Source organism: Rhinolophus sinicus, linkage group LG11 (genome assembly GCF_036562045.2).
Source record: "Rhinolophus sinicus isolate RSC01 linkage group LG11, ASM3656204v1, whole genome shotgun sequence".
Taxonomy (NCBI): Eukaryota; Metazoa; Chordata; class Mammalia; order Chiroptera; family Rhinolophidae; genus Rhinolophus; species Rhinolophus sinicus.
The window spans coordinates 9,331,430-9,346,526 of NC_133760.1; the positions used below are offsets into that span (position 1 = coordinate 9,331,430).

The 15,097-nt window shown below is 39.3% G+C and overlaps 1 protein-coding gene and 1 non-coding gene across 4 annotated transcripts in view; both read left to right on the forward strand.

Moving 5' to 3' along the window:
• The window catches only part of ZNF180 (zinc finger protein 180), a 41,638-nt gene extending 29,673 nt beyond the window's left edge, over positions 1-11,965 (forward strand). For all 3 annotated transcript variants that reach the window (XM_074314170.1, XM_074314169.1, XM_074314168.1), the window contains 3 exons: positions 3,061-3,135; positions 6,859-6,985; positions 8,093-11,965. In XM_074314170.1, the coding sequence (XP_074170271.1) occupies positions 3,061-3,135; positions 6,859-6,985; positions 8,093-9,834 (1,944 nt within the window). In that variant the 3' untranslated portion in view covers positions 9,835-11,965. The remainder of the gene's footprint in view (positions 1-3,060; positions 3,136-6,858; positions 6,986-8,092) is intronic.
• LOC141567761 (U6 spliceosomal RNA) lies at positions 420-526 on the forward strand. The gene has a single exon (XR_012490591.1). It is a non-coding gene; the product is annotated as a U6 spliceosomal RNA (small nuclear RNA).
• Positions 11,966-15,097: the final 3,132 nt, after the last annotated feature.

Genomic DNA, 15,097 nt, shown 5'->3' on the forward strand with positions numbered 1-15,097 from the left:
TAAGGTGATGTTCTTACAGAGCTTGGCCTGGCAGGGGACATGTGGAAGCGTTCTCATCCCCCAATGTGGAAGCTCCTGGCGAAGAAAAGGACTGAGGAGTGGTTTTTTGGGGGTTTCATGGAGCCTTCGTTAGGTAGTCATTGGCCATTGGTGATTGGGTCAACCTCAAGCCCCTCCCCAGAAATCAGGGGGTGGGACTGAAAGTTTCAATCGACATGGTTGGCCGACTGGCCACCAGCCCCCGCCCTTAGGTGGGGTCCAGAAGTTACTTCATTGACATAACGAGAGGAAATCCCAAGGAGCTGTGAGCAAGGAACTGTGGATAAGACCAAATATATCTGAGAAATATATTTTGGTCATCTGAATGACCAAATATGTGTCTAAATCACAATATTGAAGGGTAAAAACTTGTAGCACCCATGCTCGCTTCGGCAGCACATATACTAACATTGGAATGGTTCAGAGAAGATTAGCATGGCCCCTGCACACGGGTGACATGCAAATTCATAAAGTGTTCCATAGTTTTTAAAGGGGCTACAGAAACACTCATTTTTATGCTGTTCCCTTTTGGGCTTTATGCAAAGACAATTCTGTGAAAATGTACAATTGACTGTGATTTGGAAATATGAAAATCACCCCATCCTTGTTATAATTTTTTTTTTTTTACAATTGTGATTACACTGATGTTCATATTCCGTAAAATAACTCATTTAATAAAGTAATGGTTTGGTTTTACAAAAAAAGAAAAGAAAAAAAATCTTGTAGCTCCCTTGAGCCATCTGTAGTTTGGTTGTTGTTATTTTAGCATTGTGAGTTTGGCTTGTTCATTTTTGTTTGGTGTTTGGAGCTATTTTGTAACGCCCACACAGACATTCGAAGGCAGTTTAACCATCCTGGTGTTTGTGCTTGACAATAACGCAGGCCACTTAGCATAAGCTTTCCCACTGGGCCTTCTTTACATTGAGGCAGCTTCAGCTCTTTAAATACTCGATGTTACTACCCTCAGTACCTGCCCAGAAATACATAGAGGTATTTTAAGGTTTGGAGAAATCCTTTTCTGACTTTAAATACATTGATGCTAGCTAGCCATTTGTAATAATCCTTCCCAAGCAATAGTGAACTTCTCTCTGGGTTGATAAGGGGAGGGGATTGGCACAGCTATGAAAAGGACAATAATTTGCTTCCTTCTGAAAGTGTAGGATTTAGAGACTGTAAATAACTGAGTGATAATCAAGAATCCACAGTACTTGTTTTTCAGAGTTTGAAGGCTTAGGGAGCAAAGTATACTTGAATGGACTGTCATTTGACAAGTTGAGTTATTGTACTCTGTAGAAAAAGACTTCAGGAAACTACATAGGAGTTGTCTTGTTTCAAAGTGCTTTTACAAGAGGGAAACATTTTTGCTGTTTTCTGATTAAGGAAAATAAATATCATTTTAAAAAGTGGATATAGTGTTAGAATATAGACAGGTGAACCTGCTCCTTCATTCTAGCCTTCCAAAAAATAACTGCTTTTAATGCTTTTGAGACTGTCCTTCCCGACTTTTCTGGGTATTTTATATTCTATAAAAATCTATTCATGTTTTATAGACTGTTCTTAGTGTTTTTCATTCAACAATGTATTATAAACATCTTTCTGTCATTTGTATGTATCAGGTCATGCAAATCTGTCTCTTCTCTTGGCTGCTAAATAGTATTCAGTTACCTGGGTGAAGCATAATTTATTTAACCAGGCACTTACTAATGAGCATTTAATCGCCTTCCATTTTTGCTAGGATAACCCTTTAATGAGATTTCTTATACATATATCTAAGTGTACTTTCTATTATTTCCTAAGGAAATACTTACAAGTAGACTTATTGGATATTACATTTTAAAAAATATTTTCATTAAAAATACAAAAATAAAAGCAGATTGTCTTTTATTTTATAAAAACCCACAAAATCTGAGTAAAGTCTGTACCTAAGTTAAAAATATTGTACCAATATCAATTTTCTAGTTTTGACGGTGTACTCTGATTGTGTATGATACTGTCTATCTTTGGGGGAAGCTGGGGGAAGGGTACACAGGAATTCTCTTCTATTTTTTGCAACTTTTTGTGAGTCTTAAACTATTTCAAAGTAAAATGTTATTAAAAAATGACATTGCCAATCCAGGAAGGTTGTATCAACTTAAACTTCCTCCACTAAGAATATATGAGCTCTTGACCAGTGGGCCACTCGGGAGGAGTTGTTAGCCGCAGGCAAAAGACACCCTCCATGTGGTCGGGATTTCGGTTACATAAGATGTTTGAGCAAATCAGTAAATATAAAGTGGATAATGGGAGCCACAGAAGAATGTACAAATATGGAAAATAGGAAGGGTAGAATAAAATGTGTTGAATTGTAGTTGGAGGTATCTAGTGTGAATTTATGGTCTCTGGTATATAGATAGATAATTATAGAAAGAGATTTTATCTGATGTAAAGAATTGAGCATCTTTTTGTATATGCACTGGCCATTTTATTTCTTCATAGTTGAGTTGCATGGCATTTTCCTTTGTACATTTTTCTGTCGACTCTCCCTTTTTCTTACTGATTTGGAAGAAGTCTTAGATTTTTATTGCTGGTGCCTTTCTTTATTGCTGGTGCTTTTTGCCAAATGTTGTATGAAGTTAATTTGTTTATTTTTTTCCTTTATCATTCTTTGGTCATGTTGTAGTCCATCTTATTTGCTTGCAATTCTGAGATCCAGGAATTCAGGCTGGGCCCAGCTGGACAGTTCTTTTCTTCTACATAGATGCCTGGGGTCACTCACTCGGTTCTGTTCAGCTGGTAGCTGGGCTGGCCTGGAAGACCCACAAAGACCTCATGCCCATGTCTGAGGCTTCAGTGCCCCTCCAGATGTGTGTCCTCCCTCCACATGGCTTGCTTGAGCTTACTAGTGGGTGGGAGCAGAAGTTTGGTTAGTGGGATGCGTTAAAATAGGTGGTATGTCAAATCCTAGCCTCCTCACAATGAGAGTTTTGAGCTGTGACTTAGCACTCTTTATTTTCCTTTTTCTCTTCCATTTTGCCCTCTCAGGACTCTCTCTTTCCTCAAGAGATTATCATCAAGGTCGAGAGAGAAGATGCTGGGTCCCTGGGCAGCCCATCCCAGGTGAGTTGGACTTGGCTCTTTACACTGAGGAATGCGCATGGCTGGTTGTCGGCATACGCCAGATTGAAATGAGCTGGGACGTAACTAATAACTGAGGAAATGGAGATAAGAGTGGACATCTTTCATAAGAAATTTGATTATCATGTGGAAGATCAAAGAGATTGTTACCAGGAAATTTGAGGTTGAGGGCCTTTTTTTTTTCCTTAAAGGATTGGAAAGATTTGACTGTTTAAGTGGTTACAGGAAGGAGTAGAGAAAAAGAAGTTAACAATCTGGAGAGAGAGGTGATAAAATTATAAAGTGGAGTCCTTGATTAGTGCCAGGGGAATTCTTACTCAGAGCATGTGTGAATAAACTGGCCCTATACAGGAAGAAGGACTCACAGGAAGAATGAGGTTGAGGGAGTTATGTGAAGGCTTGGGTTTATCTCTGAGTAATCAGATGAGGTTATGTGTTGGACGTCAGTGGGGGGATTGGGGTGGAGAGGTTTGACAAGGGTGGAGAAGGCTTAACATAGTGATTTTGGACTATGGGAGAACATTAGCAGGAGGTATATCAGAGTTGCTGGTGGGTCTGAAAGGATCATCCCAAGACAGTGATCATTAATTGATAACACTCTATCCAGATGCTTTTGTGGTTCCGCACCCTAACCCCCACCACACCCCCCGGGAGCATTCTGTGACCTACTCTCTGTAGATGGCAGATTGACATTCAGATTCACTGAGTTGTTGCAGTCAGGTACATTCCGTGGAAGTCCCAAAGGTCAAGGTAATATTTGAAAGAGAATTTTTAAATATATCAAATAGAAAAATTAAAATGAATGATCCCTGGACTCCAAACTGAATAATTAAGATGGAAAAGATAAAGAGGACACTAACTAGAAAGGAAAAGAATATAGGCTAGTAGATAGTAATAGAAGGCATTTCAATAGAGCAATGGCCACAAACCATCCAAGGACGAGAAGAGTAAAGGAAGTAATTAAGCAAGTAGCGTAATCTGGTGGTGTAATTAAAAAAATAATAATCTGATGTTGTAGTAAAAAATAATTATAATCTGATGTAATTCAAGAGTGGGCAGTTGTGTGTGTACCATTTGAGAGGTGGAGTACTTTGTGTTAAGTATAGGGTCTCACCCGAAGAGTGGGGTCCTGAAGAGCAATTCAAGGGTCTGGGGGTTCAGTTAGTCATATGAATTGATGACTGAGAACACAGCCTCTGATGTCAGGCAACCTTGAGGTTGCATCTGACATTAGACGTGTGTGTTAATTTCTCCAACCTTCTAGTTCTTCATCTGAAAAACAGTGCTGCTAATAGATGTTTATCACAGGGACCTTGTGAGAATTAAATGAATGGTAAGTGGTGACATGGGTAGCACACTGCCTGTCCCCACACTGCTTTATTAAATCAGTTGTTTTTCTATTAATATCAGAGAACTCTACAAGTGGATGCTATAGACAGTGGAAAGCAAAACAAGACAAGTTCTCAAATTGGAGAATAAATCCTAGGTACTCTAAATCGTCAGTGGGTGGGGGTGGGGGTGTCCGAGAGGTTGGTAGGACAAAGCTCTGAGAAGTGAGGTAAATGGCATGAGTCTCAGTGTAACTGGAAGGACTCATACCCTCCCTCTTTGAGGCTGAGACCCCTGGGATGGGAGAGCATGACCATGCTGAACCTGTGAGGACTGCAGAGGAGGGGGTCCCCAGCGGGAGGGAGCAGTTTCCATTAACACAGGGAATACTGGGTGAAGATCTTGGAGCTGTAGGATTTCATTATCGAAGATGAGTTCCCGAGGGCACCGCTGAAGAGTTTGGGAAGGAATTTGGAGGAGTGGGGAGTTGGAACAGGTGAGAGGAAGAATATCCACATGTTGAAGGACTGTTTCAAATAGGCATTTGATAGGACCTGTGAGATTCAGGTGAGGAGACGACTTAAATCAGAATTTGGACCAGGATGATTTTGCTATATTACAAAGTCTATTGATACTATTGATTCATATATTGAGATAAATTACCAAATATAAATTTAGTATCTACTGTACACCAAAAGTACGCTAAGCACTGGGGTTACAGTTGCAAACCATACATATCTTGTATCTGCCATCAGGGATTATAACCTAATGACAAAGATGACCATTATGCAAGTGATAAGAAAGCGTGGTGAGTCTTACAATACAAGTCCACGGAACTTTGAGAACATATAGCCAGGGGTGGAGTGGGGGATGCTAATGTAGTCTGGTGTTATTTATTTGATATTTGAACAAGCTTGATATAAAAGGTACCTACCTTAAAAGCAGAGAGGAGTATTCACTAAAAAGCATGGATTAGAGGTTGAAAACCAGTACCTACAAATCCACGTTCAACACAGACTGTAGTTTGCAAATGACATTCTCAATCCCATTTTGGCCTCATCATGAAAACCTTTGAGATTTGGCTGACGTGTACGGGCCCACTTTGAACAAGGCAGGTACAGCAGCCCTTTGCACGGAGCCTCATGGGATTCGTGGACCCCGAGCCCGGGTCATGAACCACGGCTTATTAACACCGGTCTGTTTAAAAAGCCATTAGTGGCGAATGGCATTCGACTGCTCTGGCTTTTGTTGCCTGTGTGCAAGGACAACTTACCCTCAGCACTTCCATTTGGGATCAGAATTCTTGCCTAACAGTCCTGGGAATAGGTCCTTTCTGCTTCCAGGAGGCGGTCCCCTTCCTATGGCAGCAATGACAGTGAATGTCTCCTAACAGAGCTACAGCAGCTCTGAGTGTGGACAAAATAGAACTGACGTCTGAAGACTAAGGGTTCAGGATAAAGGTCACATTGAATGTCACTGAATTTTTCAGGGTTTTCACACCTAATAATCCTGATAATAATTGCCAGCCTTTCTTTTTTTGTTCCATCAAGTCTGCTAATGGCTTTTTCTATATCATCATAATTAATTCACTCAGCAACCCAATGAGTTGGGTATGAGTAAGCCCAATAAATAGAAATAGAATAAACTCATCATTAAAACACAGATGGTCCAATTAGATTTATTTTTTTTCGAAATTCAGATTTATGTTTTTTATAGGTGAGAAACCCAGGTCTCTTTCCTTCCAAATCCAGTGCACTTAACCTGTACTTTATTTAAGCCCACACTTCATCTTCTATCTCAGGCATCAGCAAAGTAAAGCCTGTGGCTCAAATCTGGCCTGCCACCTGTTTCTGTAAATAAAATTTTATTGTAATGAAGGCACACCCATTTGTTTATGTATTTTCTGTGGCTGCTATCTTGCTACAGCAGCAGAGTTGAGTAGTTATGATAGACTGTATGGTTTCAAAGCCTAAAATATTTACACTTTGGCTTTTGACAGAAAAAGTTTGTCGATCCTTGATTTATTTGTTAGTTTCTTGGGAATTTGGAGGGAATTCCTAAGTGGGAATTCCATATTCACCAGTGCAAAAATCAGAATAAGAATAAGCATTTTCTTTAAGGTGATCGAGAGGGAAAATTGCTGTTAGTTCTTATCTGGTGTTCCTCTTTGGGGTTGTAAAAACAGGTCCAGCCTCCAAAATCCAAAGGGGCTCACCTAGAAGACACCTGTACACCTTGACTAGAATCCTTTGAACACTGACTACCTCAGGACAACTCCCAGGCCATTTCTTTCTTGCATCTGTCAAACTTTTCTTCCTCTGTGAACATTGGAAGGAAATGACGCCCAGCTGAGCAGGAATGTGTGTCCTGTTTTAGGAAGGAGTGAACTTCAAAATTGTGACTGTGGACTTCACTCAGGAGGAAGAGGGCATTTTGAACCCTGCCCAGAGGACCCTGGACACAGAGGTGATCCTGGAGAACCACAGGGACCTGGTCTCTTGGGGTAAGAATACGGCTCCCTTGAATGAAGTCTATATATTGCAATTATTTCTCGTTTCCATTGATTAAGAGTTATGGAATTCAGAGGTAAGATTGACTTTGGCCACACATAGACTGTGTTTATGCTTTGTATTCCCCAGTGAAGACTTAATTGTACTTTGTAAGGTAGAAAAGGTACAGCTTCTTAGGTTTGAGCTTGTTTAGTCTACATGGTTCCTAAAAGCTAAAGACTGGGCCAAATTCGGCTGTAATTTTCTTTTTTCTCCAGCCTAGACACCCAAAGTCCTATATCTTTTCCTATCAGCTTTTCAAACCAGACACAATCTCCTTGTTGGAGCAAAGGGATGAGTATAAATAGAATTTCCCAACATATGTATAGACATAGGTATAGAAGGTGTGATTGAAAAATCCCTATTAGGGCACACCACATTTTCCTCCATTTCCCACCTCCTAGGTAACTGTATATATCAGTACATTCCCAGGTACTCTCTCTATTGCTTGACTTAGTAGCCACCCAGGTTCCTGCTTCTGAGCTAGCCTGCATTCTCTCTCACTCAGAATCACAGGAATAGTGGGGCCATATTAGCCTCCAGGGCATTTAGGGAACTCTGGGATAACAGTGTCCCCATTCTTTTTCCTGGTTCACAATTATAGTTTGCCCATGTTTCTTGGCAAACTAGGCTAGCAAGTTTCATGCCTTTTAGAAATTCCTAGAAATGTAGGCACTAATCTCTGTTTCACTGAACGTGGGTTTAGCACTAAAGAGGGTGGAAAGGATCCTTTATTTCTTTGCTAAAGGTTGCAAAATTGTTTTGAGATTCTGTAGTTCTGCATAGGTTGTCTTATTTTAGAATGTGGAGATTTAGATTTGGCATCTAAAGACTTACATATTTAGTAAAACTAAGATTAAATTGTTCCATTTTTAATACTTTGTTATACTGTTAGCTGTGGTAGTTTTCTCCTTACTGCTTTACCCAGCCTTTTACTTTCTCAATACAGTTTATAATAAAATATAAATCCACATACATTTTGCATGCTTTCTTGTCATCTATTTCCACTCTTCTAGCGCTAGCATATTTTGGCTAGAATGTTTTATTTTGCTTTCTTTCAGATTCGGCAGCTACACTTGGAAGAAGAGAATCAGCATCAAAGCAGAGCATTTTTGATGAAGACCCATCCCATGGAGTGAAGATAGAAAGGTTGACAAGAGAGGATCCTTGGTTATCTTCATGTGAAGAAGTTTGGGTTTGTAAGGACGATTTGGAGAAGCGACAGGAAAAAGAAGAGAGACTTTTGAAGAAATTGGCAGTCACTCAAAAGACCACTGGTACTCATGAGAGAGTCTGCAAAAGTGATGAACTTGAGAAGAGTGGTCTGAATTCCAGTCTTCTTTCACCTCATATGATACCCATAAGAAACCATTTTCACAAACATGCCACACATGTTAAAAAATTACATTGTAATTCTATCGTGAACAATCATCAGATGATTAATGACAGAGAGAAACTATGTGAAAATAATGAATGTGGGAAAACCTCCCAGAGCATTCATCTTATTCAGTTTACAAAAACTCAAACAGAAGATAAATCCTATGGCTTTAGCAACAATATTCAATCATCTTTCAGCCATGATACACCCCTAAATATACATGAGAAAATACATGCAAGAGGAAAATCCTTTGATTTTAAGGAATGTGGGCAAGTTTTGAACCATAGCATATCCCACAATGAACAACAGAGGATCCCTGTTGAAAAGAATCAACATAAGTGTAGTAAAACCTCCCAGAGTTCATCTCTTGTTCACAACATGAGAAATTCTGAAGACAAACCCTTTGAATGTGACCAATGTGGGAAATCCTTTAGCTGGAGCTCTCATCTTGTTGCACATCAGAGAACTCATACAGGGGAGAAACCTTACGAATGTAACGAGTGTGGGAAATCCTTCAGCCGGAGCTCTCACCTTGTTTCCCATCAGAGGACTCATACTGGAGAGAAACCTTACAGATGTAATCAGTGTGGAAAATCCTTTAGCCAGAGCTATGTCCTTGTTGTGCATCAGAGAACTCATACTGGAGAGAAGCCTTATGAATGCAATCAGTGTGGGAAGTCATTTAGGCAGAGCTACAAACTTATTGCACATCAAAGGACTCATACTGGAGAGAAGCCCTATGAATGTAATCAATGTGGGAAATCATTTATCCAGAGCTATAAGCTTATTGCACATCAAAGAATTCATACTGGAGAAAAACCCTATGAGTGCAATCAATGTGGAAAATCCTTTAGTCAGAGTTATAAACTTGTTGCCCATCAGAGAACACACACAGGAGAAAAACCCTTTGAATGTAATCAGTGTGGGAAATCCTTCAGCTGGAGCTCTCAGCTTGTTGCACATCAAAGAACTCATACTGGTGAGAAACCCTATGAATGTAATGAGTGTGGGAAATCTTTCAACCGCAGTTCTCACCTTGTTATGCATCAGAGAACTCATACAGGAGAAAAACCCTACGAATGTAATCAGTGTGGGAAGTCCTTCAGCCAGAGTTACGTTCTTGTTGTACATCAGAGAACTCACACTGGAGAAAAGCCCTATGAATGCAATCAGTGTGGGAAATCCTTCAGGCAGAGTTCATGCCTTACTCAACATCAGAGAACTCATACTGGAGAGAAACCCTATGAATGCAATCAATGTGGGAAAACATTCAGCTTGAGTGCTCGACTTATTGTACATCAAAGAACACATACTGGAGAGAAACCCTTTACGTGTAATCAATGTGGGAAAGCTTTCATTAATAGCTCTAAGCTTATTAGACATCAAGCAACTCACACTGAAGATAAATCCTATGAATGTAACTAGTTTGGAAATATTTTAGCCAGAGTACATTCCTTCCTTCCTCCCTCCCTCTGTTTCTTTTATAAGGGAGCACTTGTATTGGAAAGCACTAGTATAAAAACTGTGGAAAAGCTCTCAGTAACCCTTTGTTGTTGTGTAGCTGGAAATTTGTTCTGAAGAAAAGGGGAACTATGGATCACATATTTTCCTTAGAAATTCCAGGTACAAAATTAAACTTAGCTCTCTTACGACACATTCCCAACAAAAAATAATAAATATTGGCACTTTTCTTGCAGAAAGCACCCAGACCTGATTCTGAGAGACTTACCATAAAATGGACAATATGCTGTGGAGTTATTGCCAGGAAGGTAGACCTCTTTTCCAATAAAGAGTACATGAGAATGCTAACACTGGTGGGCTTGTTATTGAGAAGGTTGGAAGATTGCTCTAATTAATAGAAATTAGGCTGGAAAACAGTAATTCAGTTTATCACCTTACAACATGATTTCCCTACCATCTGCTTTACATCCTGTTTCATCAGCACTTTCTGTTTATGTGAAGATTTTGTAAAACTTAGGAAAAGTTGACATAAAGTAAAAAATGCAGGACAAGAATATAAAACATTCATTTCTAAAACCATTGTGTTAAGATACTTGTGTATGGATGAGAATTGAAAGGGGTTCTAGGTGTGTTTTGACTTTTAGGTTTTTATGCCTGGTTTTCTTCTTTTGGGGGGAATGTATACTGTTTTGATATACTAAATGATATGAGTAAAAATTAGTCAAAAGCCAAAATAAAAATATAAAGATTTCCATCTCCTTTGACCATTTAGGAAAGACTGCACAGCCACATAGCAAAGATCCCCAGGGTTTTAATATTTCCATTTGGATTAGTATGATTGGGTCACTCTAGAATTTAGGAATATTCCTCATTGAAAATGAAATATTTCCATGGGAATGTGGAACTGGAAATTTAGGCCAGAAAGGATTTTATATTAGGAACTGAGAATACATTAGGCAATATAAGGGCAAGTGGGCTTTTCTTTTTTTTCTTCATATATCCAAAGCAGTGTAAAGGAGTTTTATTTTTAAGGTTGTTTTTTTTTCTCCCCTCACATAGATTGTCTTTTTTTCTGTGGGATATGTTCCCTAATGTGAGAGTCCTCTGAGTGAGAAGGCACTGCCCTGGCCAAATGCTCATCACCTAAATTAAATTTGCAAGAAAGCGTTTAGTGAGGTAAGATTTGTAGCTTCTCATTGATTTATTTTATTTTATTAGATTTGGTTCACATGTTTTTCTGGCCTTTGCCTCTAAATCATGAATTCTAATCCTGTGGATTATGGACCTGAAACCTCTGATCCCAGAGAGTTAATAAAAAATAATCTGAGAGTTGAACTGAGAGATCAGAGAATAAAGGTAAATTCCCAGGAGAAAAAAAACAAAAAACAGGCTAAAGTGATATAGGGAATACCTTAGTAAAATTCTGTCCCCAAGAGATGACCCTAAGTGGATCCATCTCTGATGGTTAAGTCAGAGAGTGCAGCACCCTGGCAGTGACAAGTTCTAGAAGAACAATAGTTGATGGCAGCAAAACTGGCTTGCCACCCCAAGAGAATCTTCAGTCAGCCCATGAATGCACAGATAGGGGGACAATGGGGGTTCTCTATGCACTGCCCTTTGGGGAGGACATTAAATTGTGAAAACTAATTTAGCAATAGGACCCGATTAGGCTTCTTTGCCCCACAATTATAGATAAAATCAATGCCCGTGCTAGGTACAGGTACATAATTTTCACTGGGTATGTTGAATCTTACTTTGAAGACAAGGAGCCATGATCTCACAAATAAGTGTAAAGCCAGATGGGCTAAGAAGGAGAGCTCTGAAGATTTCAGGTTTTGGACGTGGTTTATTGCAAAGTAGTTTCTTCAGTAAATGTTAAAAATATTTCACTGAAAATGTAAAATTGATAAAACTGCAAAACAAATTTGAAGTGAGTGTGTATGTGTGTGTGAGTGTGTGTGTTCCTGGGCAGGCTGAATGTATGAGTCTTCTGTGTATACTCAAAAGTATTATAATATATCAGTTCCTAGGTGGTGATTTATGGTTGCCAAGCGTTTTGAATAAGATAAATTCAATAAATAAACAAAAATGTTAATTTCTATCATTTGCTCAATAATTTCCTATTATAGGAAAGATACTCTTTTAATTAAAAAAATAGTCAACCAACAAGGAAGAGAAGTTAAAGTGACAACATGCTAGAAATATGTAATGAAACTTTTGAAGGGAAGTTTTTTCCCGTGTGATCAGAACTCTTAGGATTTACTCTTAGCAACTTTCAGTATACCACACAGCAGTGTAACTACAGCCATCATGTTTTCTCCCACACTGTTGCTCAGTCTTCACAGCTTCTGCACTCTTTCCACCTTATTTTGTGGTTTGTTGTTTCAGCGTATTCCTAGGCTCGCCAAAGAGCAATATGCTTTTATTGATGTTTATGAGCGATTTCAGCGAGGAGGAGGGGGAAATCCAGACTTTGTAATGCTGGTTTTTTTATATACGTTTTATATTTGTTAATTTCTCTTGGCTTTTGTACTCAATTTCACCTATTCTATATATCTTAGTTAATATACTCAATGTGACCAGTTAATCTTACTAAGGCCTTAGAACTTTATCTTGAAAAATCAGTATTGTTCCAGTTGATAGAGGCTGCACATGGACTCAGTTTCCCTTTAGAAGACTTGATGGGTCATGTCAGTAAATAGCATGTCACTCTTTACAAATTGTAGCAGCCTGGGTTCTTATTGGAAAGCACATGAACCAACTCTAACAAATTGATTCAGAAAAAGGAGTTCATTGAAAGGATATTTGGTGGCTCCAAGAACTGGCAAGCGAGACCGAGTTTGGGCTTTATAGACAGAGGCAATTTCCAGAATCGTGCTGCAGAGCCTTTGAGAGTTCTGTAATGTTCCCAAAGTTCCTTAATGTATATTAAATTCCTTAATACGTCTCTGCATTGATTTCTTCTTATTCCAGGTCTGGGGCAAGTGCCTCGGTCTGGAAGCTATGGGGAAGGTTAGGCAGCCAGGGCCTTGAGTGCCTAGTGTTTCCTGGACAGTCCATAGTGGTAAGTGGGCTCTACCTTATGCTCATACTAATTATGTGGGCAGTTTGTCATTCATAGCATTGTTCCTCATTGGCTAAGCAGCAGCAAAGGGAAAAAAGGCTTACAGCATAGCCCACTTTTGCCTGGCCCATATGTCAACCTTGTCTTTCACTTCCTACACTTTCACTTATTTAAATATATGTGTATCCTCCTTAACGGAATACAGCTGTCTGACTACAACCAAACACATGGGTACTGCCTTCCCCATGAAGTGGATAGCCCAGAGCCGCACATCACTGCATCCAGTTTCAAGTGGGATCTCTGGGTGATGTCCACTCCTTGTGAAAAATTCCTCATATGAAAAGATGGTTCAGATGCTGGGCATTAAAAAAAAAAAAAAGCGTAAAACCAGGTCAAATTACCAAACTAATATTTAGTAACTTTGGTTGTTGTCCATTGATATTCAGGAGCTTTCTAAAATTGCTTTTGTGAAATCACAAACAAGTTGGTGACAGTTTTTACTGCTGTGGAGAATTTAATCCTTATCTGGATTCATTTGGGGTCTAATTAAATCAATGACTTTGCTATACTTTGCAGTAAAAATAGTATTGTTACATTTAAAAATATCACTTCTGACATTTGCCAAGTGGATCTTCATGTTGGAACGATAATGTTGGATTTTCTGTCTATGGCCAATGTGGTATTGATTTGTAATCCACTGAGAATGGCATTCAGTGGACACAGGTTGATAAATACGATGATAGACCTTTCCGTATACTTACCTCATCTGTCTGGATTCTTTAACATCTTCTGTGTTCTATCGAGTGTTCTTTCTGAGGTCGTGACAATCTTCATGATCATTTCCTCTCTTCTTCATGGAGGATTCCTGTAATTTAGCTGTTGGGTCAAGTTCTTGAACCGTGGATATTCCTCTTGGATATTATTCTTCTCTCTTGCCCAGGTTCTAGTTCATTCTCTGGCAGTGTTTGTTCAGGTCTGGATGGTTGACATCTATGCCTTTGCTTGACTGCACCACAGATCCACAGGTTGGTGTCCCTTCTGATTGTAAGCTCTTGCTCTTGTTCTAGATCTGGTTTCTCCACATTTTCTCCACCGTAACTCGCTTTCTGAAAGGACAAGGGCTGTCCGGCCCTCACAGGACATTTTGTGGCAGGCTGGAACTTGCTGTGGATGTAAGTTCCTGATTTTTCTGTACTTTTGAAAAACTTCAAGGATATGCCATTAACCTGGGTTGGTTTTTGTTTTTTTAAAAAATAATTATATGTAGAAAGCAATCATAAGTGGAATGTCCTGAAGTTTTGGAATGGTGATTAGGTTATAAAAGAACCAAACCTATGGAAAAGCCAGAGAAGATTTTTTCTGATGAAATCGCAAAGCCATTTATCTGTGTTCTCTGATATTACTATTTTCTACTAATTGTTTGGGGATTCCATCATTGATGCTGGTGTACTCTCTGCTTTAGTATTTCTTTATGTTGCTCTGGGGTAAAGGGAGTTGAAATGTCTTTTCATAATCTGGTGCTTTAATTAGATATTGCTGGTAGTGTTGATCATCTAGACCTGTATATAACACAGCCAATTCCAAGATGCGTCCCCAAGAAGTTGGACACCCAGTCACCACAGGCTACACCCATCCCTGGAATGGAATGCACACAAGCCAGAAATACCATTTTTAGGCCCATTGGGCTGGGGTAAACAGATAATAATCAGTTCAAATGTTAATCTGTATCAAACTAGTTGAACAGCATTATTCTGAGCTAAATCAAACACTGACACATGGTGAGAGGCATGAGAATTGGAAATCAAACAACCAAGAACAAGGCAAATAGATTCCTAATTTAGTGATAGTGATGACTTATGAGGGGGACCTCCACACCAATGTGATAAAACTTATTTTTGTAATCACTGTGCTGGATGTCACCAATCTATTCTTACAAGGTTTCCAGGGGAGATGGCCAACTGGACTCTCCATTAACTTTAGCTTGAGGAAAGGCCAACTGCATATATATTCTCTGCCTGAAAGATGATGCTTTCTATTTCAATTTTATAGGAAAATTCAAGGAGTGAGTGCTATGGAGGATCCTCAGGGAAAGTCCCATCTGATCTTGTTCATCAAGTGGGACATCATCAGCTCCAGCAAATAGAATTCCCAACTATTACGGGG